The sequence below is a fragment of the Drosophila innubila genome, chromosome X (genome assembly GCF_004354385.1).
Source record: "Drosophila innubila isolate TH190305 chromosome X, UK_Dinn_1.0, whole genome shotgun sequence".
NCBI lineage: Eukaryota > Metazoa > Arthropoda > Insecta > Diptera > Drosophilidae > Drosophila > Drosophila innubila.
The window spans coordinates 22102072-22127048 of record NC_047626.1 but is presented as its reverse complement, the minus strand read 5'-3'; the positions used below and the strand labels follow the sequence as shown (position 1 = coordinate 22127048).

Genomic DNA, 24977 nt, shown 5'->3' with positions numbered 1-24977 from the left:
TCTAACAAACATCAATTTCAAGTCTAACCTATTCATTCCCTTTTAGCTGGAAGCAAACGAACAGTCCGCAAATAATCCGTTGACAAGACCTGGAACTCCACGTCAGCAGCTGCAGGCGCTACAGAATCGCATCCATCGCTTGGAGGCACAACGCAATGCCACACGGGTGATGGAGGAGAATCAGCAGGCGAAGCTAAAGCAATCCATCGAAATGAAGCAGGATCAGCTGAATAAGTGAGAATGCGATCCAATTGCGAAGGAGATTTCAGAAAACATTCATGGCAGTTTTTTTAGAAGCTTCTTGATTGATTTGAGATGTGCATTTTAGAGAAGATTCTTGATAGAATTGAAAAATTGAAATCATTACTCACTTCATAGATGCTGCTTATCCGATTCTGCAAACAGATTCAGTTAGATTTTTGTTAGGAATCGGAATTAGATTTTTTTTTCTTCAACTCCATACATGATTTGTTAAGAGATTCGATAAAGGAATCAGTTGTGAATTTTTGAATAAGACTTATACCAGTTTTTAGATTGTTGTCTTTCCGATTTGGACGAAATTATGAAGTAATATTAAAAATAGGAATAGAAATAAGATTCTTAGTAGTTTTCAGAAGGCAAATAACAAAACAGAAGCGAGATATGAATCGGACAAAGGATGTGGAATATAATTCTGCATAAGATATTTGGATTTCAAAAAAGATTCAGAAAGAAATACGTACCATAAAAATTCTTCTTATTTACATTTTCATAGATATATATTTTTAAATATATTTCTCTTTGCCTTTTTCTAACTACATAAACAAATGACAAAAAAAAAATGAAGTTAGGCTTCTATATAATGAATAATTATATAATTATAATCGCTTTCTTCTATGCATATCGCGTGTTTTGATTTCACCATAGGCAAGTGCTAGTGGATATCTTAAATATATCTATAAGCTGTAGATAGAATCGAATGACTTAAAGACTTTAGAACTGGTTATTTCATTGTTGTTGCATTTCATGATAGACAACAATTAAATGTATCTTAAAATACAGGGTTTAATATGTTAATAATATGCAAATATACTCACAATTATAAGCTACAGTCAAAATTAACATTAAAATTATAGATATTTTTTTTTAATGTAGTTCAGATTCAACTTTTATGATATCATCAAAACACTTGTTTAGTAATCAACGTAGTTTTTGAAATGCTTTTCAAATACTTTTTATAACCAGAGTTAAGTTAGAAGTTTGATAGGTTGAAAAACGCTCCCAAACAATTTTAAAACTGTAATTAAATTCATTTCTGTTTTATAATTATGCTTTGTTATAATGCACAAGATGTTAATTATTATAATTGTCTTTTTTTACAGACTGCGCGCTATGCTGAAGCAGAAACCGAACAACGCCTGCCTCAAGGAGGAGCTGGAGAATGTGTGCGAATCGTTGGACAGCGATCGTAAGACATTTGAGGATCTGGAGTTTCAGTACTTTGAGGAGGAGTCCGAGCATCATGCGTGCCACGAGGATTTAAAGCGACAGGAGCAACGTTTAATGCTGGAATCGGAGCTGGCATCCTTGCGCATTCAGCTGGGACCCGATGAACCGGGCGAGGAGCCAACACCATCGAACAGTGGACGCAGCTCACCCATTGCCAATGGCAACAGCAATAGCAACAGCAATAAGAACAGCAGCAGTAATCTGGTCAATGGGGTCATGTCACAGTCGCTCTTCGGCTCCGCCGAGCTGCTCTGCCCGAAGCGACGCAACGACGATGATCTAATGTCCAAGAGTGTCAATGAGAATATGTTTTACAACAACAATAAGATTGAGCTGCCACACGGCAACCAGGTGACGAGCACACCGAAGCGTCCAGCATTGCAAGTTTACGATGCTGGAAGCTGTGAACAGATTAGCTTTAATTTATCGCTGCGTAGCGATAGATTCGAGGTGAATCCGCTCGAGAGACGTGTCCCCTCGCAGGATGACATCGATCGCAGCTGCAAGGTGGCCAACGATGCCCCCATTTCGGCCAGTCAAGGGGCCAGCACAAAAATCTTTGACAGCATCAAAGAGATTGAACGCAATCGTAAATTGCTGTTGGCCCAGCAAGGTAAGCGATGCTCCATCTCTTTCTCTTGCCCCTCTCCCATCTGCATTGCAACAGTTCTCTCACAGTATTCAAATCGATTTTGATCCGCAGGTCATCAGGTCATCGAACACGAGCGCCAAAAGATCTATGATCTGAAGAAGAAGAGCCACGACGAGGCACGCACTCAATACTTGCGATCAACGCAACAAACCACAGAGACGACAACTGAACTGACGGCACCACAACAACCACCACCACCACCATCATCACCGCCAACGAATCAACCACATGCCAAGTGAGTATAAGTATGAGTTTGAGTATTTCCTACCTCCCTTGTTCCGAATTGCCACCACATTCTAATTGATTCAATGGCCCAGCTTAAATGGAACCCCAACATTTTCGAGTTCAAGTCGACTAACCCCCAAAGAGGCGTTTATAAAGTCTTGGTTGAGTCTTCCATCCACACGCTCTTAATTAGTTGTGCAGCCGACAACACTCTTCGTTGAATGCAACACTCATTACACTACACTACACACTTTGACCTAACTTTTCTCTTATCCAAGGCTGCAAACCTCCAAAATTTTGTTAAAAGTTCGGTTCGGCGGTTCGAAGCATAGAGCAAGACATCGGTTTGGTTCGCGAATTGGTTTATATACCCCCTGAACCCAAAGTTTGGGTTCGAGCCTTGGTTCAATTTCATATACAAAAATATATATATTGTTATACATTTGCCTCTACAGTTTGAACTAATTAAATTTTTTTTTTTTAATCAAATTTTGATTATAATTTAAATTTATTTGACGAACCGAACCTGTTGTAGGAGGTTCGGTTCAGAACCGGTTTGTAGTTTTGGTCTTATCAAATTGAAGACAATCACATTTATCTATTTTAAATAAATATTTATACATGTAAATATGTATATTAGGGTGTCTCGATTTGTATAGGCCCAAAAAATTAAAATAATGGTAACCCAAATGCGTAAACTACGGTCAATTCAAGGATTTGTTCACCAAGAAACCATATTTCTAAAATAAATTCCTAGTTTTCGCTTGGGTTGCCATTTTTGTGAAAAAAAAACCAAGCACCCTAATGTATATTATTTATCTATTTAATATTAATAACAATTAATTTATAGATTGTTTTTAACTTGAGTTTTAAGCGAACTACACATGTGGACATTGAAATAGGTTTTTTTTAAACATCGGATTTGGAATTCTTATCATAAATTATAATTTAAAAAAGATTTTGGTATGAAAATAAAACATAAATTCAATAATTCACTTGAGTTGGATATTAAAAAACCTGCGTTTTGAATAAAATTAAAAAAAAAAACACAAATTTTTTGATGTTGAATATTAGGTACAGATTTTTAGTATTGTCTAAAGCATTGCAACAAACAATTTGTTTAAGTTAAATGACAACTATTTGCATATGTACTTGTATATTTGACCCAACATGTTTTTTTTTTTTTTCTAAATGTGACGTCTTAAAAACGACAAAGTGTTTTGCTGTGCAGTGTAAATGCCTTTTGGGTGGCGTGCACATTCAACCCGTTGGCTATATAATTAATCAAATATTTTGCTAATAGCAAAACAATGCGGCAAACAGCGACGTCGACGTTAACTGAGACGTCGATAACGATTGCTGATTGTGTGAGATTCGAAACGGAAACCGGTTTTCGAATTATGTGTCGATTTTCAAATTGTAAGACAAACACGACAGACAGACAGACGGACGGACGGACAGACGGATAGACAACTAGACAAATATTGTGCGTTTGATTAGTGTAGTTTTTTGATTTCTCATTGGCGACACACGACTCTCAAACCGATTCCAATTCCAAATCTCCCTCAACCGATTCAAACCTCTCTCGCTCACACACACACACACTCTCTGTCTGTTTCTTTCTGTCTATTTGCCGTACTGAAGTCAGTTGATCTGTTGCTCAGCTTGTTCAGTAGCTCAGTTGTTCAGTTGTCCAGTTCTCCAGTTGTGTTGAAGACGACGTCACCTGAATTTGAAGTCTGTTGCAATTACGACGCTGACTGCGCTGCCCACTGCTGCTGATAAGCTTATCAGCTGGTATTTTTTTTTTTTTTTTTTTTTATGTGTCTGTATTTGCACTCTCTCTCCCTCTGTGTCACACACTCTTTCGTTCTCTTGTGTGGGAGCGTCGCGCATTTATTTGCCAAGTGATTGTCTGAGTTGCCTTGCATTGCCTGCGTCCAATTTCGATTCCGAGTCGGATTCCGTTTACCCAACGTCTGTCGCTTAGTCAACAGTTGACAGCGGCAGCGACAGCAGCGGCAGAAGCAGCAGCAGCAGCAGCGTCAGTCGCAGTCGCAGTTCTCGGCAGGCTGCATTAGTCATTGTTATGGATAAGCTAAATGCGCTGATTCCATGCTGGTAAGCGGCGGTTACAAATACATACAGTTAGTCAAGTAATTGTTTTTACAAAATAACAAAAAATCACATTTTATTTTGCAAATATAAATCCATATTTTAACAATCAATAATAACCATTGGGCCTAACAACTAAAAATAAATTCAACACAATTACAGCATATGAGCAACTGTTTTGACAACGAAAAATATACATACTTACGTATATTTTATTAATAATTAAACCCAAGGGATTTTGTTTATCTTTCGTACCAAAAAGCAACTATGCATAATATAATAAGAAGACAAATTAAAAACAAAAAAGGAATTTATTTTTGCATAATAAGATGTGAATTTATGTTTTATTGAAAACAGTTACTTTAATGTGTGATTTTTTTACTTTGTCAAATAATATTGAACCTTATGTATATTTATTTTATTTATTTACACTCAACACAAACCACTCAGCAACAAATTAAAATAGCTGTTTAAAATAAAATTATCAATTAAATTAAAAATAAATATAAACTAAAAACAAATAGATATATGTACATATATTTATATACATGCAAATTTTTTTTATCCAAATAATTATTAATTGAATTTTTGAAAATTATCTTTATCAACTTATCTCATTTTTTTTACAGCGGCGGCAAAGATGCCAAGCTCTTTGAGAAAACGGAAATGCAGAAGCTCACTGAGCCAACAGCAACAAATCAGCAGCAACTACAGCATGAAAAGGAAATTATCAATGCGTCAGCTGATGACAGTCCAAAAATAACAACCACAACAACAACAAATGCCGGTCAACAGGTGAGTTGCCGACCAAAAAAAAAAAATTAACCTAGGCCAAACAAAACGAAAGTTTTTAATACTCGTTTGGTCTGTTTTTTTTTCTTTTGCATTATTTTTTGTAAACGGGAAATTGAAGGCAAAACTACGCCCACGACCACGCCCCGCCCACGCACACGAGTGTGCTGTAATTATTTTTAAACAGTTGTACGCGCGCTCAATTCGTAAATAAACAATTCAAATTATTGGCCAAAATACTTGAAAACGATAGATTTACATGGCCATCGATCGTTGCCAAGATTACGACTAGTTAACGACACTAAACAGATACTAGAAAATACCATAGGCATACACTGCTTTCCGTATTACTACGGCAACACACCCTGTAATTTGTTTAAATCGAGTGTAGACTGTTGGACTTTAATGAAAAGTAAAAACTAACGTAACTCTTTTAAAAGCTACACAGAAGAATAAAGCTATTTACAATACCCTGTAGTTTGTCAAAAAAAATTAATAATAGAGTCTATAGAGATATTTTACTGACGGCTCAGAATTATATTAAAATAGGTAGAAATTATTTTAAATATTTTACAGGGTATTAACAAGTCGAACTGTTGCACAATTTGCGCGATAACCACAGCAAATACACGCGTGTCAACAATAAAAATAACTGTTGAAAATTAACGCTTAAAACAATATTTAAAAATAAACCGAATATAATATAGAATAAGACTAGAGATGATTTCTTTTATCGTGTTTCTTTATCAATAACTACCTAAAAAAGTAAATTTTTAGCATTGCAATAACTACACAAATAAAAACAGGCGAATAGAAAATGTGTTAATTAAAAAAATTATACATTTTTTTTTAAATATCATGTAATAATACTGATAACGAAAGTCAATGTCAAAAGTAGTTTGACTGTCATATTCATCGTTTTATAAACGTAATTTACGATCGTACATTAACAATCTTAACTTGACTTTTAGCTTGAGTTGAATGTGATTAAATTAAAATGTTTTAAGGAAACAATACAGTGTAAATTCTTAAACCTAATTGATTATCTGCCACATAGAACAAATAGATATTCTTATCTTGCAACATTTTTTATTCTAAACATGGACAAAATAAAACTAAACAAATTGTGCAAGTTTCTACAGTAAATTGTTTAATTTGATTTTAGATAATAAATATTTAGATCAATTACGGGTAATTAATGGAATCGCATTTCCTTACAAGCGTTCATATAAATTTACTTCAAAGTAGTTTATTTTTATTTTTTGTTAGATATGTAAACAATAAATTGATAACACCTTTAGTTGCTTAAAAAAAAAACTTCGTATACAAACAAAACTTTGTATTTGAAATAAGATTACATTTGAATTATCTAAAATTATCGGTTCTTTTTAAATTAAACTTACTTTTTTATTTAAAGTTTTTAAAATTGAAATTCACCACCTCTTTTAGAACTTGTTTATTGTAGTCTAGTCCATGTTAAATTTTATATTCAATTTGATATTTTCATCTTCATCTACATCCATTAAATGTACTTTTAAAATATAAGCTACCATTTTTTTCGTTTACAATTCACAAATTTTAATATTTCCAATGTGTTAAAGTTGTGCGTAGTAAATTAATATCTATAAAGTGAAATGGCATTTTGTTGATTGTTTTATTTGCATATGATATTGCGCATTTAAAAAATAATAATCACATGGTTGACATTTGTTTACATTATAGGGTATTTCATCTTCGGCATGATCCCATAAATCTCTGTTGTCTATATGTAGATGTGATTTCTTGTTTTATCTAGTGAGTTTCCGCTGAGTAATAATCAACATGCCAAAAATGACGCAGAGATCGTTTAGAGGTCTTGTTTATTTTGAATGTTTTGTTGCACATATTAAGGATCAATCCGCAACTTGCTCTCTCTGCCTTCCACTGCAACTGTCTCTTCCTCTATCACGCTGTCTGTCTATCGATAGAACGTAAAACGTCACGATGTCGATCGTCGGCTCGTTAGTCACGAGCTACAAGTTTACGACTTGTTCATCTCGTCGGCATTTTAGCTTTTTGCTGTTTTCAAATACTTTTTTTTTTTTTTTTTTTTTTTAGCCAATGTTTATTTTAAAGCAAACACCTTGCCCTCCCGCTTCTCCACCCCCGCCCCAGCAGCTGTGTTCTATGGACTACACTTATTAATAAGTTTATAATAATATTTTCCTTTATATTCACCGCCAGCTGATGATATTTTCTTTTCTTTTATTTTTATTTATTTATTTGTTTTTTTTTTTTTTTTTTTTTTTTGGTTCGTTGTGCGGTTGATCGTCAGTTTGCGTCCGTTGCTCGCTTTGCGCACTTCTTCATCTTTTTGCTCTTGCTCTTCGTCTTTATTGTTGTTGTTGTTTACCTTGGTGGAAAATATTGTTTATACAATATGCAGTAGTCAGTAGCCAATAGCCCCACAAATCGTTTTTGGCCCATTACGATTATAATTGGCCCGATCTTGATCGAGAATCACAATATACAAGGCCGATCGTGCTGCTGGATAATGTTCGTGTTCGCCTCATTCGATTTTTGGGCACAGCCCCGCGTCGCGACCTAAGACGATCCGTTCCGATCGTTCCGATCCGATCCGATCCGATTTAGTTATTTCGCATTCGCAGTTCACACGTTACGTTCGAATTGCGCGTAACCAACGGAAAGAGCAAGAAAGTCGTCAACTCCCGTTAACCGTTAATCGTTTCCTGTTGCCCGTTACACATTTCCCGTTTCACGTTATCCTCCCTTAACCAGGATCATGTCCGTTTGGATGACATATGTGCAGCATCGTCGCATGGATGCGAATGCGCGACAACGCACAGAACTCTATTATCTAGTGAGTGTCTATCTGTGTGTGTGTGTGTTTTCAATCATCAATCAATCAATCCATCAAACCATCACTAAAGTGTGTACGAAATTACAGCTGAATTTATTTTAATTTTTACATTTTTTTTAAATATTCACATAAATTATCTTCAATCAATCAAGAATATTTTATTTTAAATGTACAATCACAATCAATCAAAACAAAATGTGCGCATAATTGTGTATCTCAGTATTTAGACAATTTAAAAAAAAGACAAATCTAAAAGATTAAAAAATAAACATCAATCTTTAATGAATCAATCAGATAAAAAATACCTCGGATTAGGTAAAAGATAATTAATATTTTCAAATACTTTTCTATTTTATTATTCTTCAATCCACTCATCAATAATTTGTTACCAAATTTATTGACTTCTTTTTGAATCAAAACTTAATAGAATTAAAGTTCAATTCCATATAAAATATTTCACAACACTTAAAACATTCTGTTGTAAAGCAGGAATAAGAGAATGGAAAATACAAAAAATCTAGGTTTGTTCAATCATCAATCAATCAATGATTAGGAAATTACTTTTATTTAAGCAGCATTTAGTTTTGAAAGATAATAAATTTCTATTACATTACATCAAAGAAAATGTATTTAAATAAAGCAAACAAAAATCTTTCAGATTAACAAAATAACAAATAATTCTTAGTATTCTTTCAAAGCTTACAAGCAATTAAAATGTCACATTTAAAAGTAGCTTTGTTTATTATAAGACATTCAGAAATGTATAATTACTAACAGTGGAAGTTATAAATAGACATTATCGGCTTGTTTTTTCTTTCGGCGATCTTTAAGGATATTTTGGCACATCTGAATAGATTTTTTTTTTGTGTTTGAAGGAAACACAGCTGGCATTGTGGGGTTAAACGCTTTGGCGTTGGGCCAGAGGAATGTGTAGCTTTGTCACTGACACCGAAATCAACATTTGCTGTTGGTTTTGTGGTGACAGGGGCGGGAATGGAGGAGATTTTGTGTGATCTCTACGTATTTATGTATTTCTTTTTGTATTTATAGAGCTGGTGAACACGCTAACCCACTTACAGCAATCTCTTGTGGTCTGATCTGATCTCTCTTCTCATTTTTTCTTATGCACAGCAACGTCACTCACAGCCGGAACTGGAGCATCATTCAATTGTTGGCGTTGTGGCGCCCACGGCGCGCAGTCCACGTCCACTGTCCGAGGCGAACAACTGTGAGGCGTCCATTGAGGCGCCCAAGTTTGCCAATGGCGACACCTCGTTAGCGGACAGCACTAACAAGCGTGCCAGCAGCAACAGCAACTCACAGGACACGGCCTCGGCGGGCAGCGGCAGCGGTGGCAGCAGCAGCGGCGCCGGAACCGGAAGCAGCAGCACGGCCAGCGCCAATGGTGAACGGAAACGTGCGCTGCCAAAGCACCAGCGACCATTGACACGTTACCTGCCCATCTTCTCGCCGGATCTGAATCTGCGCCATCATATTGAGACCGCCGGTCATCAGATCGATCTCTGTCCGCATGTTTTTGTCGATGCCCAGAGCTGTCGCGGGTGAGTTACTCTCAAACAGACAATCCTCATATTTATCGCCTATTGATTTGTCGATTTTCTTTTTTTTCTTTGTAGTTACCTGCACAAATTGGGCGCCACATTTCATGCGTGGTCGAGACGCTGGTTTGTGTTGGATCGTCAGCGCAGTGCACTCATCTATTACTCGGATAAGTCGGAGCGTAAGCCACGAGGTGGCGCCTACTTTGCCGTAAGCTCCAAATAAATGCAAATTAAATATTCAATTAATTTTTAAATCGTATCTAATTCCATACAGACCATAGATGAGGTATATCTGGATCATTTGAATGCCTCCAAGAGCGGTCGACCACATTGTACCTTCATTGTGAAGACTAAGAAACGTAGCTACAATTTACAGGCTGCCTCCGATGCAGCCGCACGGATTTGGATTGACGCCATCATCACGGGAGCCCAGGGTAATTTGGACTATTGAGCGTTGTGTTGTGCATCAAAGCAAATCAATAAGCTCAATTCAACTGTATAATGTTAATTATAAAACTATTAACTGTAAACTGTTTACTGTAAAGTTATAGACATTTAAGCGAGCTCAATCTATGAATATAGTAGTCTCTAGCCAGGTTACATAACATCTCTATGTATCCAAAATAACAAACAAAAACAAACACAAGAAACCAAGCAACCAATTTTGGCAACTAACGAAATCCGAGATTTCAGTACTGGACCAAAGTGAAGAATGTATTTTTTATGCTTTTAATTTGTCATAATCTAGCCAGCTAAGCATTATTTTTACATACACATACACAATCACAGATAAAAATATATATAAATATAAATATAAATTTATATACATCATTATTATTATGGACAGACCCAACGTAAATAACGCAACCATTTCATCAACTATATGAACTATATATTACTAATAACCAAATGGACCTATGACTATGTTTATATATAGTACTTGAAGTTTTGATGTGAATTTAATTTAATTATAAATTTTATATATATGTATACATCAGATGTCTGTGTGTATTTTTATAAAAGTTTGAGCAACGACACAGATGAAATGAAAACGATTTTTTTTTACATTTCTGTATTATAAACTATTGTAAAGCAAAACGGACTTAAAACATACTTTGTGCTCAGGCAACTGTAATTGATAATCAAAAATAACAAAATTAAATACAAATTGATAAAAATAAATCATTGTTTTAAATTGATCAACGAAACGAGTTTCTTGTTGGGGTTTTTAGCCACATTTTAAGATACTTTGACATGGGATTTAATTTACAAGATGACAAAAATATTACCATTAAATAATGGTGATTTTTTCGTTGGTTTAGCGACCTTTTTTATTTTGTTTAATTTGTATTGGTTTTCCGTTTTTAAATTAAATGCGTTTAAATATCTATTTCGAATCTTTACCATTTAAAAATATGTCTGTTAATATATTTTCTACATACTTGTATTTTATTTAAAAATTACAAATTAATCGATTTCTAATTACGGATCTTAGCTTACACAACATTTATTTGGCTTAATAAAATATTTAAAGAATTTAATTAAGTACAAATTTACAAAATTAAAGATAGCAAAATTCTATGCACACTCACTCTTAGAAAAATATCAAGTACTCTTATAATAAGTAATATTTTAATTTTTTAAAATGTTATTAAGAGCTACAAGAATTTCACAGGGATCGAAAATTATGGTTTATTCTGTTGAGTACGGCTTTAAACTAGAAACGAAATATAATCATATGACATGAATATGAATGAAAGGGAAATAATGTTGCATTTTGCTGTCCTAAAGTTCCACATTATGAACATAAACCGCGGATTATCAAGATCTTACGATGAATTTTTGGTTTTATTTCGTTTGGTTTGTATTTCTGAAACATCCCTGATAAACAAACTGTGGCCATGTCCAAAAACTAATTTTATCTATAAATTCTGAGCTCCTGCGGTATAAAAATGACTGCATACTTTTAGGCAGTTACGTTTTTTAAATTCTGAAAACAGATAAACCTAATGATATTTTTCCCCGAATAGTCTGATAATAAAAAAAAAAAAACAAACAAAAAGTGAATTCTAACATAAAAACTTGGAACTTGATTTTTATATACAAATTTAAATTAAAATATTATTTGGTAATTTATTTTATTTAGATCGACTTAATTTAAAATTGAAACACAATTGTATTGCCCCAAAATAAGAAAAGTATCTCAGTTTTCTTTGTTCATTTAGTTATCTTTATTCGAAATTAATTTTTTAAGACTCATAACTCTTATTTGGGCAAATTCTTAACTGAATGAATGAAATCATGCTTATTTAATTATTCATTGCCATTTCACTCCTTTCTATTTCTGCTCACAATTGCAAATGTCTTGTAAGTGAATTTCCTACGCAAGTGCTTAAATGACTCTACAACTAACAGTTTTACACTGACTGCACTAGTTACAGTTTGAGAGCGACTACATGTTAATCACTTGGCATGCAATGCAGTCAGTCAGTCAGTCAGACATTTAGCCAAGTCAGTCGCATGTTTCCTGTGCACATTGCTTACTGTTTTTCTTTTCTTTTTTTTTGTGATTTTTACATTATTCGCATTTATTTATTTATTGTTTCTGCCAAAAACAATAAAACCAGAAAACAATAAAATAAAAGCAAAAACAATAACAACATTTAATTGGCGCTCAAGTAGCGTAGCTCGAGCAACAGTTTTTTTTTCTGTCTTCTCATTTTTTCAGTTACTTTCTTTCTTTCAATCTTTCCGCATGCGACACCCACAGCCCCATGTGGCATACAAATGAAGAGTTCGCGAGCTTGCCAAGATCTCTCTCCCTCCCCTCTTTTACACCCACCCTGCCCCTATTTAACCCCCCTTGCTTTGCACTGGCCAAAAGCCAACGAATAGTCTGGTCAAGTAAATTTAAATTCCAATTCATTGTGTTCCGCTTATGCAAAAGCAAGCGAAAGATAGAAAACAAAAGAAATGCACAAATTATGTGAAGCAAACGTACTAATGTATGGCATGTCGAAAGGGGAAATGATCGACTAGAAGCTACTCTGTAACTATAAAAGTCATTGCTGCATTTGACTCTTAAAAATCGATGGAATATTTAAAGCTTTCTGAGTATATAAGTATGAAAGTTCGGAATGTATGCTATAAGTATGAAAAAACTGTTTTCATAATAAATAAATAAATTGTAACAAAATTATTTTTATTAGTGAACATTTTTTATAATATTTTGTGTGCAATTGTTATTGATAACTTTATATTTTTTAGATCGATATATCAGTGCAATCAAATGAATTTCGATTAACAATACTACTTATTTTACTGAGTAATCCTTTTAGAGCTTTTTTCAACAAATCAAAGAGGTTGATCCAATTTTATTTTTAGTTTCTTCAGAAATAGATTCAAGAAACGCTTTATATGGATTTGGAGATTTAAAATGTTTTGGTCAGAATAACTGTCAACAGAATTCACTTCATATTCTCAAGTCTGTCACATTCACTACATACAAGCGATGTATACCGCACTTCGGACACAGGGTATGACAACAATTAAACATACTACATTTTAAGCACATATTTGTAATAATTGTTGTAAAATTGCTGTCGTTGGCCGACAACTAGGTAAATTGACAAAAGGTAAATAGAAGAAATTTTAAAACAAAAACAGAAACAGAAAATACGGCAAAAACAAATGTTAAATAAAGTAATTAAATAATTTGGAGTGTCCAAAGCAGAATTATATAATAAATATTGCCCGATTATGATGGTTGTCATTATTTGTTATGGTTGTTGTGTTTTTGTTTTTAATGTTGTTATTTTGTTACGATTGTTGCTTCACTCTATTGTTTTTGTTGAACGGGTGGAAAAATAGGAGATTGGGGGAAGAGGAATTTCTAATAGTTTTTCGCTGCGTGAACATTACAACACATTCATTTTTGGCTAAGCCATGTCCAACAGTGTTAAGAGCTATGCAAATCCAACACTTTTGACTTTTGGTGTAGGCGTGAGAAGAGACCACATGAACTCTCGGTTTTCATTTCATTATATCATTTTGTCTGGAATTAAAAGAGAACCCCAAAAAGAGTGCGCAAATCAAATAATAAGATAAGCTACAAGTTCACTTTCCTTTCATTGCCGACGCGCAACGAAATTTTAAGTAATTTCCAGGCAAAAAATAAACAAAAAAACAAAAAATATATAATTCATAATAATTGAGCTGCAAGGTTAAACCAAAACCATTGTTTAATATTATACAACAAAAAAAAGTCAATCAATATTTGTTTTATAAATTTTAAGGAATCTTAGGATAATATGGGTTAATTTTTTAATGGCTAGAAAATGTCCTCAGTTATTGGAATGGTTTGAAAATCAAGCTTAAATAAAATGCATACGAAATTGATGTTAATATTTATATACCGAACCATACTTTTTGAAAAAATTTAATTCAGAACTAGCATACATTTTGTCGGATCATCTATGGATAGAATAATTAAATAATAATTTAATAATATTTTAATAATTATTTTACAATAATTTTATAAAATTTTCCCCTTCTCCATGGTCACTTTTGTTGACTGCACTTTAGTACTTTAATTGTTTAACACATTGGTTTTTGGTCCTACATGCTCACATGCCACTAAATCTTTTTCTCCATGGTCACTTAGCAAAACTTATCAGTTTTCTTAGGGAATAATTTAAGTGACGTTTACTATATTTTTTGGCCTGCTTTATACTGAAACCTTTTTTGAAGCTTTAAATAATATGAATTAAAATAAATTAACATTTATTTGTCAATTTAGAGTTGATGGAATAAATAAATTGTGTTGTTGTAGCCAAAATTTGACGTATTTAAATTGAATTAAGTTAAATACAAATTAATTGATCATAAATTGATAGCAAACCAATTTGGAAATATTGCTCAGCAAAATGTCGAGAATGTCCAGCGAGAACATTGTGAGAAGGACCGCAATACTTGGAGCACTGCAGCCGGATTTGAAGCCATGGCAACGCATCGATTGGTCGCTCTATATACAGTCAAGGATCTTTCGGGATTGGGGACAGTATTACACCCATCGTCTGGTCAACAAGAAGGCATTGCAGTCCTTTGCCAACGCATTGCAGGCATGCAGGGGATTAGCGGATGAGGCCAGCAGCCTAAGCTTTTCACGTTTCGGTGCATCGCATGTGCCGTCTAATAACTGGGTCCATGAGGCATACACAACGTTCGATAATCGCAGCAAGTGTTTCAGGGACATTGCACAGGGTGAGGCTGCCTACAAGGACTCACAGCAGGCCCAGAAGTTAGTGGAGCGCGAGGGTTTCTACAATTCCAGCATCATACTCGCCAAATGCGATGCCCTTTTCGATTGCAATCAGTTTGAGGACAATCTCCATCTGCTTCACACGGAGGCGCGCAAATTCCAGGGACAATCCATTCAGCATCGCTTTAATCAGCACAAAAATCGTGTGAGTTTAAGTGAAAATGACCCAAGGGCGTTTGAAGAATGCGATCCCCTTATTTTCCTTCACTCATTCCTTTCCACATTCCTTTCCTTTTTCCTTATATTTATTCTTCTCCTTTTCAATCGCATTACATAAGCAATTTTAAAGTTAGTGACTCTAGTCTTGTTTTTCCCCCATTCTTTCTTTCATTACCTTCTTTTTTTACTCCTCCTAAACTTTCTTTCACCTTTTCCATTTGCTTATTTGACTCAGTCTCCTCTTGCTTATCACTTACCATTTCCATCTCCATTTCCATATGCTTTCTTCTCCTTTTCTTCTTACTTTCATTTTCTTTATACCTTCACTTACTTTTTCTACTCTGTTTCTCAATTCATATTCCTTTTGCTTCTTCAACTTCTCATCTCTATTCATTCCTTGTTTATTTCTTCTTATAATTTTCAATCTTTTTTTTCTTTTCCATTCTTTTTGCCCTTTTTATCACTTCCTTATTTACCGTCTGTTTCATTATCGTTTTCCGTCTCCTTCCTTCTCCTTTTCCACTTCCGTATTATTTTACTTTCTTTTAATTTGTTCTCTTCCTTCTTCTTCTTCTTCATTATTTAGTCTCCTTTTCATACTCCATTTCTTCTCTGAGCCGATTAAAATTGGGCAAAAAAATATATAATGTGTTTGGCAGAATGTGTGTAACAGGCAGAAGAAGGCGTGGCAGACCCCATAAAGTATACATGAGCCTTGTCCATCTGTCTGTCCGTCTGTCTGTCTGTCCGTCCGTCTGTTTGAACGCGTCGATCTCAGAGACTATAAGAGCTGAGACTTCAAACTTGGTATGTAGGTTCTTGGATACTGTACGCAAATCAAGTTTGTTTTTATTTTTGGAACAGACTTCTATATAGTATAGCTGCCATAAGAACGGTAGGTTGAAAATGAAGTTTTAGTATAGAAAAGTTTTCTGTTTGTGTAAACATCTTAGCCAAACTGATAGAATATGCATCTGGGCTGGTATTATACATCCTGACCAAATTTGGTTGAAATCGGTCCACTATATCATAAAGCTGCAATATAGACGCTTAATGGAAAATTAAATCTCAGTATGAAAAAGTTTTTTGTTTTTTGAAATATCTTAACCAATCTGTTAGAATATGCATTTAAGTTGATTTTGTACATTCTGACCAAATTTGGTTTAATTCGGTTCCATATATCATATGGCTGCCATAGGAACAATTGGTCGAAAATCAACTTCAGTACAGAGTACCTGGGCACAGGGTATGCTGCTGTCGAGTGTGCTCGACTGTAACCGCCCATTTGTTCCCTTTCCTTTTCTTTCTCTATTTTTTGCTCCATTTGCTTATTGTTCACCTCATTCTTAACTATCTCACCCAGTCCCATCAATTCTCTTTCTCCCACTTCCCTTCTCACCAATTTCGCCCTCTCAGACCCTCGCCGTGCTGGAGGAGAGTCTTGGCAGTAGCCTAAATCCCTTTCTGCTGGAGAATTGGCCATTCATAACGGATTCAGCACGACAACGTCGCAAATCTGTCGCCTTCATGCCACGTCCGCTGTGGCAAAAGCTGCAGGAGCATGAGGAGTGCGATGTCGAGAGTCTTGTCTACAAGAAGAAGGAATCGCTACCTCCGATGGAACGGGCTCGTCGCAGGGTCGCCGAGAGTGTCTACAATCATCATTATATGGGCAAAAGTGCCACCGATGTGGTCATGTTGCGTCAACTGCGAGATGACAAGAACTTTCTGCCTCCTTACTATCCGGAATCGACATTCAATATGTCCGAGTATAGCGCCGAGCAGTACACGATTGTCAGAAAGTTTATGGTAAGTTTCCAAAACAAATATCGGTTTCAGTTAGGGTTTCGTCGATGTCTGTATTTTAGTTTTTGTTACTCTTTCGATTACGGTTTTTATCAGGAAATCAAACCGAAACAAATATCGGTTCCGGTTTCGGTTCCGGTACGTCCCAAAACAACTATTTCGGCAAACGGTTCTGTTTCGGTATTTTTCTTTCGGTTCCGGTATCAGGGATTGAAACCGAAACGATTATCGGTTTCAGTAACGGTTTCGGTTATTCGAATTTCAATCAATTTTTAACGGTTAAAGGTTAGGTTTCGGTAAGAGTTTCAATCCCTGTTTAAAACAAAAAAATAATTAAATCTTACAAAACAAAAATATATTAACATATTTGTACTTACATATAGTACGTACTATATGTTGGTATTTTATCGAGATAACTTCAATTTAAAGTTTTTTTTTAGTAGAAAGCAAAATAAGCAATATTATATATCGTACATACAGAAAACAAGAAATTATTTTTGGAAAAGTGTTCGGTTCTTATAAAAAAAATTTATTTCGGTTACGGTTTCGGTTCCGCTACTCAAAATGAAACGGTTAATTTCGGTGAACGGTTCTGGTACCGGTTCCGGTATTATTCCCTGGTTTAAATCCCTACTTTCAAGTCATCCTAAGTCAAACCTAAGCTCATTCCCAATCCATATACTATTTAGAAAATGATGCACGCTCGCAGCCCACTGTATCCGATCTCGGAGCAGCAAAATCGAGAGAAATATCTATTTGGTGTTGAGTATCAAACCCGTCGGGATTGCTTTCGCATATTAAGTAAGGTGCGAAGACTTCGTCGGGATGGCGATATCGATCAACTTACCGATTACGTGGAGAATGCTATGTCCACGGAAATTGAACACAAAACGCAACGGACGCTGCCTTGGAAATATGAGTTTATTAGCGAAATCTACAATATTTTGGCCTTAGCCCATATCGATAAGCGAGGCGTGCCGATGAATATCGATTTTCTGGATCTGAACAATTTTGGCATACTCTATTTGTTACCAGAGGATCGGCTGAGAGAGTTATCCAATGAATTTGGTGGTCCCAATATATACGCTGAGATTGACAAGGATGATGAACGTATCGCTCGTATCAAGTAAGTGGAGAAATCAACTAAATTCGATTCTTTTCGGGAGAAGAAGCCTTTAGATATACAGAAAGGTTTCTTTTACTAATCATAGTCCTTGGGGATTAGTCTTAATAGTCATTGGAGACTACTCTTTATATTACTTGGGGACTAGTCTTTATAGTCCTTGGGGACTTGTCTTTATATTATTTGGGGACTAGTCTTTATATTACTTGGGGACTAGTCTTTATAGTCCTTGGGGACTAGTCTTTATAGTCCTTGGAGACTAGTCTTTATAGTCCTTGGGGACTAGTCTTTATAGTTCTTGGGGACTAGTTTTAATAGTCCTTGGGGACTAGTCTTATTAGTCCTTGGGGACTAGTCTTAATAGTCCTTGGAGACAAGTCTTTATAGTCCTTGGTGACTAATCATTAGAGTCCTTGGGGACTAATCTTTATAGTCCTATAGTCTTTATTTAATGGAAAAAACAAAGATTTTTGGGGAAGAGTCTCTTTGAAACTTCCCATATAAGAGAAATATCACTTTATAATTGGGGAAAAGTTGCTTGTTAAAAAATTCTCTAATTCAGATAGTTTGTAAAGACTGTAAGATCTCTTTATACTTGTAAAGAAAGAAACACCGAGCTTTTATCTTGCTCTATAATGCAAAACTTTTCCGAAATTTTGCAGTCTTACCGCCAAATATGTTAAAAAAGCTAGGATTTTCTGGCCAAAGGTCTAAATATAAAGCTAGAGACTTGAAAGACTTAAAGAATAATTTGCTTGTGAATTTTAATATCGTTTGTCACAAAATTGGATATCAGAAATAGTGGGGCATGAAAGCTTTAAGATTATAAGCTTTAAATAAAAGTCTCCCTTAGAGAAGATTCAATAAAGAAAGGCAACGTAAAAAAAAAAAGAAAAAATATAGACTATTACCTTCTTAATGTTGCTGAACTCTGAAAATCTTTAAAATCTTAACATCTCTGTTAACTCTGCCTGTTTCGTTTTGCAGTGTAAAGGTCGGAAAACTTGAGGAACGTCTTCTGCACTCACGTTATGGGATTGAAAGGGCCTATTTGTTGTTCGAGATCGCTCGTACTCACTTTAACTTGGCACGATTTGGTAAATGCACGACAATGGCACGCAAAGCGGTAAAGGGTGAGTTAATGCAGAGTACCAAATTAATTTAATCCTAAGTCACATTGACAAACAGAGGCACGCAACTGCAGGAGCAACATTTGGCGCTTCAATAGCACATTTCTGATCTGTCAGGTGCATGCAGCCTTCAATCGCTTTGAACGCTTGAAGGAGTCACTCATCCGAGCGAAACGTTTAGCACAGAGACTAAACAATCCGAAGCTGGTGGCCTATTTGTCGCTCTGTCAAGCGGTTAACGATTATGAATTGGATTATCATCGCAAGCGGCAACCGGAATTCAATTGGCGGCGTCAACGTAAACGCAAGGAAAGCATTTCCCAGAGCTTATTGCAGTCGGATACTGTTTAAAATGCAGTTGCAGCAGCAACAGTTGCAGTTGCAGCTGCAACAGCAGCAATAGTTGCTGTAGTTGCTGCTACAACTATTGCTGCTGCGGCTGCAACTGTTGCTGCTGTGGCTGCAACTGTTGCTGCTGCTGTAATTTTCCATATTTACTATTTTATTTTGTTTTGTTTAATTTTTTTTTGGTTTTATTTGTATTTTATTTGTCAACGCTAGCAATAAATAAGTATTAATTAATAAAGCATTTGACAATTCATTAACAATTATAATATTTTAATTTTCATTTTAACAATTGTTTTACCTTTAGGTTTTAAATATTTTACTTTTATTTGTGTTTTATTTGTCTATAATAACAATAAATAATTATTAATTAACAATCAGTTGCTCCAAATTTGTATTTAAGGATTTTGTTTTTTTTTTTTTTGTCTTTTCCAATTGCGATTTACTTGTTTATGCTAGCAATATCATATATATATTAATTAACAAAGCATTTAGCATTAACAATTCATTAACAATTATAATAAATTAACAATCAGCTGCTGTTTTTGCTGCTGCAATTATTAGACAACGCTGCGTTGTCGCAGACGCAGACGTCGCCAACGTTGTTGTTGCTGTTGCTGTTGTTGTTGCTGTTGTTGCTGCTGTTGCTGTTGTAGCTTAAGCTGCACTTCATTAGCCATGTCATCAACAGCTTGGCGACTTGGCTCATTGTTTAAACTGTTGCTGTTGCTGTTGGGCCTCACAACGCTTTCATTGCTATTAGCAATTGCCGCCTCCTGGTCATCGTCTCTTTTATCTGCGGTTGCATCGTCATCATTATTATCATCATCATCATTATTAGCGTCCGTCTCCATCTCCATCTCCCGCTCCATCTCAACTGTTACCTCCGTCTGTGTCTCCCCCTCTAATTGCCCGTCGATTCCATCTTCTTGCTGCAACATTGCTTCAGCAATTGCCTCTGTTTCAGTGTCAACGTCTTCTGCTGCTTCTTGCTCTACTCCTTCATCTTCTCCATCTTCTTCTTCATCGTCATCTACATTCACTTCATTGTCACTGTCGTTTTCCATTTGTGCAACTTCAGCAGCTGCTGCTGTTGCTGCAGTTGCTGCTGTCGCTGCAGTTGCTGTTGTTGGTGTTGCTGCGGTTACCGCTGTCGCTGCAGTTGCTGTTGTTGGTGTTGCTGCAGTTGCTGCTGTCGCTGCAGTTGCTGCTGTCGCTGCAGTTGCTGCTGTCGCTGCAGTTGCTGTCGTTGCTGTCGTTGCTGCTGTTGCTGTCGAAGCTTCCTCTACTCGTGACGCTTCTGTCGTCTGCTCCTCCTCCTCCTCCACCACCTCTCCCTCCTCCACCTCCTCCTCGTCCAGCTCCTCCTCCTTTTCCTCCTCCTCCTGCTCTGTTGTTGCTGCTGTTGTATTGCTGCCAACTTCGTTTAGTTGCAATTCACTCTCGCCAGCAATATTATCAGCTAGTTGTTGCTCCTCTTGCTCCTGACCCTGCACATTATGATTTTCCTCCACTGTTTCAGCTTCTTCTTGCTCCTCCTCTTCCTCCTCTTTGAGCTCCTCATCGTCAGCTGTTGCCGCCTCTTGATCTCCCGCCATTAGCATTTCACTTTCAATGGGCAGTGGCTCTGGCTCTAGCTCCGACTCCGACTCCAAATCGGACTCCGCCTCCGCCTCCAGCTTTTGTTGCGTCTCACTCTCCATCTCCTCTGCCAGTTGCATTAGCTGCAGCTTCTCCTTTTGAAGCTCTTCTGCCAGTTGCTCTTTTTCCAGCTGCTCCTTTTCCTGTTTTTCCTTTTCCTGTTTTTCTTTCTCCTGTTTTTCTAACTCCTCCTGTTCCTTTTTTTCCTTTTCAAGTTTTTCCTTTTTCTGTTTTTCTTTCTGCTCTTTTTCTTTTTGTTCCTTCTCCTGCTGCTCCTTTTTCTGTTTTTCGTTCTCCTTTTGTTCCTTTTTCTTTTGTTCTTTTTCCATTTGTTCCTTCTCCTTTTGTTCCTTCTCTTGTTTTTCCTTTTCCTGTTTTTCCTTCTCCATTTGCACCTTTTCCTGCTGCTCCTTCTTTAGCAACTCCTCCTGATCCGCCTCCATCTCCTCTTGCTGCTGCTCCTCTTGCAACTCTGCATAATCATAATCAATTGAATCCTTCTCCTCCTCAATCTGCTCCTTTTCATCCGCCTGCTGCTTCTGCTCCTGGTCCTGCTCCTCCTCCAGATCCTGCTCATGCTCCTGGTCCTCCTCCTCATCCGCCAGAAGATCCGTCGCTGGTGGCGGCAACACGGGTTTCCCGTTCTTATCCACATATTGCAGTCCATTGAGTCCCATTCTCATGCACTGGAAATGCATCTCGAAGAGATCCGTTGTCGCCAGACGGACCACAAAGTCCATGCACATGTTGAGATTGTTGTTGACCATGGCAATATCGGTTAGCTGAACGCACATGGCCATGGGCACGCCCATCATCACGGGTATGCAGAAGGGCGTGGGATTGCGCAAAGAGATGCCATATTTGGATGAGGGTCGCTCGTTCAGAAAGACCTCCAGTTGTGCCTCCTCCAGTTGTGGCACGAATGTAATGTTCGCGCAAACTGCAACAATCAAGAAGAAAGCAAACATCAGAGAGAGACAGAGACAGAGAGTGACAGTGAGAGTGAGAGTGTGAGTGAGAGAGAAAGAGAGGGGTGAAAATAAGCGAAAGTTGCGGGTGTATGTGTGGCATGTGGCAACAATTGTTGCTGTTGCAACAGTTGCAACTGTTGCGATTGTCATTGCCATTGGCAGTGCCAAACAATTTGTGGCATTTTGATTGGCAAATGCAAGCGTATCACGAGACACGCCACAACCTGTGGCATGTGGCATGTGACACTTGGCATGCAGCAACAACAGCAGCAACAAGTCAGCGCTGTTAAGTTTTCAAAATTCGCATCAGAATATCTTCTTCTGCTTGGTCGAAAAAAATACAACAACAAATATTGAATAAACCAATCAAAAAAAAGCACAACAACAACACAGAGCACAGCAAATGCGCGGCTTCGAGTCGAGACGCTGAACACAAATAATTTATGACACTGTTGTCACAAAAACAATAGATTGCTCTCGTTGTTTTAGATGTTGTTCTAGAATCTAGATGCTTTTGTCAGGAACTGTAAATAATTATTATTATCTCTAGAGATTTTAAGCAGAAATGTATTTAAAAACAACCATTCGAAATGTTGGTGTTCCTAAAAAGTTTGAGATTTAATATTTTCGAACATATTTTTTCTTTGCATTTTTATTAATAAATATTTAATTCTGTCAAATCTCTCAAGCATTTTTTAGAGATTTGTAAAACACACCTGTATATTGCTTTGATTAACTGAAAATATCCTATAGAATAAAGCTAAAAAACTAATATGTATGTATTTACAGTTAGGCAATAGAGTGTCTTATTTTATAATTTTTCACTATAACACATTTTTATTTTATTATAACACATAAAAAAGAAGAAAAAAATTTTTCGTTGAGCTTAACTATTTTTCAAAAATTTTGAAAGACAAATATGTGAATTTTTATTCTGTCAAAACACTTTCTTGACTAGCTGTATATTCTTTCTCCGTGATTCTAGTTGATATTATACACTCTATTTGGTATTTTAAAAATTTATGAAAAGTCAAAATTGCAAATAAAGTTTTATTCTTAAACAAAAAATTATTATTTGTGAGCAAAATAAAAAAAACTCAAGAAATAAACGTTATTTTATTTTTTAATAATTATTATTTTATAAGTTTTTTTGCTCAAAAATAATAATTATTGTATGCGTTCCAAGATATACTCAAACTGAAAATTTATCATTACATTGTTTGAAAATTAATAAAAATTTAAAATAAACAATATTTCATCAAAATTTATAATCAAAGGTGCCAGAGAAATCAAAGCCAACAGAAAATCTCCCAAAACTCCATAAATTTAGGCTAGATTTTTAGTTGGTTTTGATTTCTACTGAATAAAAACTATAATGATTATAGTGCCTGATTAAATTCTCTGCTGTCTGTCATAATTGGTGGCAACTTTAATGAAATTTAAATTTATTTATCTTACATCCTGGCTACACAAGGATTTTATTATAAATTAATGCACTGGTTATAAACAATTTTGTAGGTAAACTTTTCACATTTCGATTTTATTGCTATGCATATTTATTAACCTATGGTTTATCCCTAAAACTCATTATTTTTATTTTTGTATTATATATATTTTTTTATTTATATTTCTTTTGTTTCTTTTTTTAATTTTTTGTATATTAAATTTTGTTTTTTATTGTTTATATATTTCATGTTTCTCACAAACATAGTTTTTGTTTGTCCCTACATTTTTGTGTGGATGAAACCTACCTTTCTGATCGAACTTGTATTGATCGACCTTGAGGCCGGCACAACAGCCGCATGCCACACCGCGGCACACACACGGCTGGCCGAAGGTCGACCATATTGAACCCTTCTCCGAGTATTTGACGCTGGCCAAGTTGCGGCCACGTGACACGCTCACCGTTGGTGGCAAGTACGCTGTGTTTGTGGCAAGCTCATAGAAGATCAGTCCATTGCTGTAGCTGCGTGCCACAGCCAGTGGCAAGAATACCGCTGCACATGCGCAGAGACACGCAAACAGTGCCACATTCTCTTGCAACATTTCAACAATGCCTTGCAACACAATACGAATATCCTTGCAACGTGCAAGTGAATTTAAAAACAAAAAAACAAAACACAAAAACACAACACTTTCAAAAAAAAAAGAATAAAGCACAATTAAATAACGCGTGAGACGATGTTGGTGGTGATGGTGTCTTGGTGGTGTCTTGGTGGTGCCCCGGTGGTGCCTCAGTGTTGCGTTCAATGGTTCAACGTTCAACGATTAACGACGCGTTTATTCGCAATGACAACCGCTCGCGAGCAATGACAATTAAATATTAAAACGCTGAGCGCGTCGAGCGTTTGCTTAAAAATGAAATGGAAACTGCCAGTTGCAGTCGCTGTCGCAGTCGACGTCGCTGTCGCCGTCGCAGCTGAAGCAAAAGCCAAGCCAGCGACGCCAGCGTCAACAGCGACAGCAGCAACAACAATTACAGCGACAACGACAATAACAAAAAAAAAAAAAACAATAACAGCAACTGTTGTTGTTGCTGTTGCTGTTGCCGCGGGTTTTATTCATCTTCTTCTTGTCTTACTTTTTTTAGCGAGCAAACTCTTTTCATACGCTCTGCATTACAAAAGTTCATCCATTTATTTATTTGGTACCTCATACGAATTTCGAAATTTTTGAAATAATTACAAAAAAATAGAATAAAAGAAGAATACAATTTTGGTAAACCAAAATAGGGAAGAAAAAAATAAGAATCATAAATTACGTATTTCATCTAAGAAAAATATTCAGA

At 35.9% G+C, this 24977-nt stretch overlaps 3 protein-coding genes across 6 annotated transcripts in view; 2 read left to right on the top strand and 1 right to left on the bottom strand.

The window, feature by feature from the left end:
* Positions 1-10872, top strand: part of LOC117780404 (pleckstrin homology-like domain family B member 1) — a 32246-nt gene extending 21374 nt beyond the window's left edge. For 2 of the 4 annotated variants that reach the window (XM_034616929.1, XM_034616921.1), the window contains 7 exons: positions 47-234; positions 1362-2101; positions 2192-2375; positions 5110-5275; positions 9264-9694; positions 9770-9902; positions 9969-10872. In XM_034616929.1, the coding sequence (XP_034472820.1) occupies positions 47-234; positions 1362-2101; positions 2192-2375; positions 5110-5275; positions 9264-9694; positions 9770-9902; positions 9969-10145 (2019 nt within the window). In that variant the 3' untranslated portion in view covers positions 10146-10872. Of the gene's footprint in view, positions 1-46; positions 235-1361; positions 2102-2191; positions 2376-4315; positions 4487-5109; positions 5276-7705; positions 8133-9263; positions 9695-9769; positions 9903-9968 lie in introns of those variants that run through there. The other 2 variants (XM_034616938.1, XM_034616946.1) reach the window with 2 other exon arrangements.
* A 3629-nt stretch (positions 10873-14501) lies between these two features.
* LOC117790996 lies at positions 14502-19615 on the top strand. The gene is made up of 5 exons (XM_034630628.1): positions 14502-15159; positions 16590-16982; positions 17669-18105; positions 19090-19235; positions 19291-19615. Exons 1-5 carry the CDS (start codon positions 14620-14622, stop codon positions 19581-19583), a joined length of 1809 nt encoding a protein of 602 aa, XP_034486519.1. The 5' UTR covers positions 14502-14619; the 3' UTR covers positions 19584-19615.
* A 1350-nt stretch (positions 19616-20965) lies between these two features.
* Positions 20966-24235, bottom strand: LOC117788311 (uncharacterized protein DDB_G0290301; the record flags this gene model as incomplete). Its single annotated transcript, XM_034627044.1, has 3 exons — positions 23941-24235; positions 21614-22158; positions 20966-21424 (listed from the first exon to the last, which is right to left on the bottom strand). Coding segments are annotated over exons 1-3 (1299 nt in total), but the record flags the coding sequence as incomplete, so codon positions are not given.
* Between the last annotated feature and the right edge of the window lie 742 nt (positions 24236-24977).

Bases quoted from the DNA above. Each gene is read 5' to 3' on its own strand.
- LOC117790996 (XM_034630628.1), top strand. From the start codon at position 14,620: ATGTCGAGAATGTCCAGCGAGAACATTGTGAGAAGGACCGCAATACTT. The intron at 15,160-16,589 runs GTGAGTTTAAGT...TCGCCCTCTCAG, and splicing joins TTAATCAGCACAAAAATCGT to ACCCTCGCCGTGCTGGAGGA. The intron at 16,983-17,668 runs GTAAGTTTCCAA...TATACTATTTAG, and splicing joins CGATTGTCAGAAAGTTTATG to AAAATGATGCACGCTCGCAG.